The sequence below is a fragment of the Brassica napus genome, chromosome A1, assembly GCF_020379485.1.
Source record: "Brassica napus cultivar Da-Ae chromosome A1, Da-Ae, whole genome shotgun sequence".
Taxonomy (NCBI): Eukaryota; Viridiplantae; Streptophyta; class Magnoliopsida; order Brassicales; family Brassicaceae; genus Brassica; species Brassica napus.
In genome coordinates this window covers 24,767,888-24,771,110 of record NC_063434.1, presented here as the reverse complement: position 1 = coordinate 24,771,110, position 3,223 = coordinate 24,767,888, and the positions used below count along the sequence as shown (strand labels likewise).

The 3,223-nt window shown below is 42.8% G+C and overlaps 1 protein-coding gene across 1 annotated transcript; it reads right to left on the bottom strand.

Moving 5' to 3' along the window:
- Positions 1–630: 630 nt before the first annotated feature.
- Positions 631–2,459, bottom strand: LOC106346990 (protein ASPARTIC PROTEASE IN GUARD CELL 1). Its single transcript, XM_013786477.3, has one exon. It carries the CDS (start codon positions 2,277–2,279, stop codon positions 780–782), a length of 1,500 nt encoding a protein of 499 aa, XP_013641931.1. The 5' UTR covers positions 2,280–2,459; the 3' UTR covers positions 631–779.
- Between the last annotated feature and the right edge of the window lie 764 nt (positions 2,460–3,223).

Below are 3,223 nucleotides of genomic sequence, written 5' to 3'. Positions count from 1 at the left end.
TCACCCGTGACTTCATATATGCACATGTCTCACTCTATAGTCGCTAAAATGGCTAAGCAAAATAAATCCTAAAAGTCCACCCTTGTCTATCGTACCAAGACGTGGCTTTCTGCATGTGATCTTACGCACACATAATGTCATAATTTTCCCAAAATTTGTTTAATTTCTTACGTAGTTAATGTGAACCAAAATAAAAATTAAATTATCGTAGACAATAATATAAGTTTGTCTTTTTGTGGATAAGTTGTCCTCACTATTTAATCGATAATCAGTCAGTGAATGGATAGATTTTCTGATTCACTCACAGTTCCATGTAACTTTAAATACTAGCATTGCTTAACTTTTCACATTCGAGCCAGAAAAAAGAGAGCTTTACTTTCACATTGACTATTTCATACAGTTGGTAGATTCAGACAACAGTTTAAAATATACTAAAAGATAGGGGCCACAACAAAAGTGTTTTAAAGACTTTTTTTTTGTTACAATAAGACCCTGCTTTTATATAAACTTAACTAATTGACATGCTCTTTCTCACAAAGACAAGAAACTATCAAACAATAACTAAAAGCTTCTCCCTCAGACAGCATTTTCAAACTTATAATAACTAAATCCTATTTATTAATCGATAAATAGCCGAAAATAACTACTGATTAATTAAAAAAAAAGATAAAGGAAACATTCACACTTAAGATTTTGTAATCCATATTAAAGAAACAAGAACTAATAAGAGTTTTACTGATAGAACTGTAAAACCTATTAATCATCATCATCCACTGCTTTTAGCATTGATTCGCTGACAATCCGATAAGATTATTCGCCAGATCGTAAGTGATACGTGTCCCTTGCTGCTGCACGTTCCCGATGATCGACAACGACGACGACGTCGGAGCAAAAGCAAAGCAGAACGTTCCGGCGTCATCCACAGGGATCAAGTAATTCTTCGCCGGCAAATCAATCGACTTACCACCGGTGAAATGAAACGCCACCGTCGGGACTTTCACGGTGGAGAGAGACGAGAAGTCGTAGCAAGTGTCGAAGAGCGAGATGCTCGACGTCCCCTTCTTGAGATTCGCGGTGAGTTTAACGAACGCGTCGCGCAGCGAGTTGTAGGCCTGAGTCTGGAGACGAGTCACGGCGGTTCCGCAGTCCAAGATCACTCCTCCGGCTCCCGAAGCGTCGACGGCGAACACCGACGAAGGGATGGAGACTTGCTGACCGCCGACGCTGAACCCGCTGAGCCCGACGTAGTAGAAAGTGTCGATCTTGCTGTTGCGGAGGAGCGGAGCCGTCGCGTCTCCGGTTCCGGCTTGGACCGAGTTGAAGTCGAGGCTCGAGGACTTCCCCGAGTCACGATCAACGAGGCAGTAGGAGAACGACGTCGCTTTGATCTGATTAGTCATAGACAAAGCTCCACCTCCTAAACCGAGTAAACCGGCTGCTCCAGTGAAGAGGCCTTCGTTATCGTGACCACACCCCAAAGCGACGTCGTTTACTTTACCGTTGGTTCCAAACGTCACCGTATCGGTAGCGTAATCTCCAACGGTGAAAGATCCGTCTCCGTAACTAACTTGGTAGAGACACTTGTCCGAGCGACAAGCGGAGACTTCTAGAGAACCGCACTGTGGGGCCGAGCAAGAGAGAGACTTGAACGTGGAGGACGAAGCCGGGTCGAAAACCGGGTCGGATTGTTGGTAGCAGTCGGAGCAAGGCTGGCACTGGATCCAGTTTATGTCGCTTCCGGTGTCGAGCACCATGAACATCTCCTTCGCCGGAGTTCCGACTCCGATGCGGGAGAAATACTCGCCGCTTCCTTGGCTAGCTCCGGAGACGACGGGGGTCGTTAGATCCTCGGGTTGGTATGAGGTCTCGTCGTTGTAAACGGGTTTGAGATCGGATCTGTCGATGCCCTCGACGGCGAATCGGATCTTGGCGGTGATTCCGGCGACTCGGGATGAGTCTCGCTCGAGTCGGCTCAGTACTAGGCTTTTGTAGTCCTTGTGCTGTGATGCGACGAGAGTGTCGCGGGAGTGAAGCTCGAGAGATAGTGGGGAAGATGAGTTGAGGAAAACCGGGTCGGATCCGGGTATGGAGGTGGTGGTGGTGAGTGAGGTAAGGGTCGGGTCGAGTGAGAGGATGTGTTGGGTTTGCTGGAGAGATGAGACAACGTCGAGGACGGTGGTTTCGTGTGAAGGTAGTAGAGAGCGAGAGGAAGCATCGGTGGTGATGAGGAGAGAGAGAGTGATGACGGAGAGGAGAGAGAACAATGGAGTGAAAGCCATTGTTTCCGGCGAAGTAATGAGTTAAAGTGGAAGACTGAAAAGAGAAAGAAATGTTAATAATACTTATAGGAGAAAAATTAAAATAAAAGTTGCGGAGGGAGTCACGCCAGAATTGCTGTGGCTATAAAAGCTAACGTCAATAAATCTATGTAACTATTTGGGATTCACATTATCACTTTTTATATAATTTTAAAAATCATAAATACTAACATTAATACTGATACAATACTGCATAGTTGAGTATAATTGTACTGGGTAGAATTTAAACACAAATTAGTAAATTACAGCAGATAAGTGTACGGACATGTGTAGTAGGTGGTAGTTGATAGGGATTGGACCTGTCCTAGAGATGTGTGACTACTTGCAATTAATAATTATTTATTTGTACATAACTTCGACTAAACATTGGGGTATCTTTATACTATTAGCCATCAATGGCTTTGATCTCTCTGGACTCTGGATTAGGTTGAAATGGTAGTCAATGAGAGAAGTGGGTAAGTTGTTTACTTCGTTAGACGAGAGTTGGGTTTATTTCGCTTTCCCTGAATTAATGGTAACGCACCCTTTTGGCCTTGGTTGTTGCGTTTCATTTATATCTCTGGTTTCATCTTATTATATCCATTTTCTTTATTCACTTTACTTTATCCCTAAACAAGATTAATGCAGTAAAATCAGTAACGATTTATTATATACTTATATATGATATGGAATCACTTTTAAGTTCTATACAACTTTAAGAACATTATAATGAAGACGCAATAATAAAAGTTTCCCTTTGTCAAAGGCAAGGTTGCAAAGAAAAGAAACGAACAGACAATATAATTGATGCTTCAGTTAGGGCGACTGTGCCATTACTAGGCATGCGAAGAGAAATTAGTAAGATAGTAAATCTAATTTTAACAAAACTTCCGTTTCTACTAGATTTTGTTTGTTTGTTCCAGTTT

Coding starts and splice junctions, on each gene's coding strand:
- LOC106346990 (XM_013786477.3), bottom strand. CDS start 2,279: ATGGCTTTCACTCCATTGTTCTCTCTCCTCTCCGTCATCACTCTCTCT.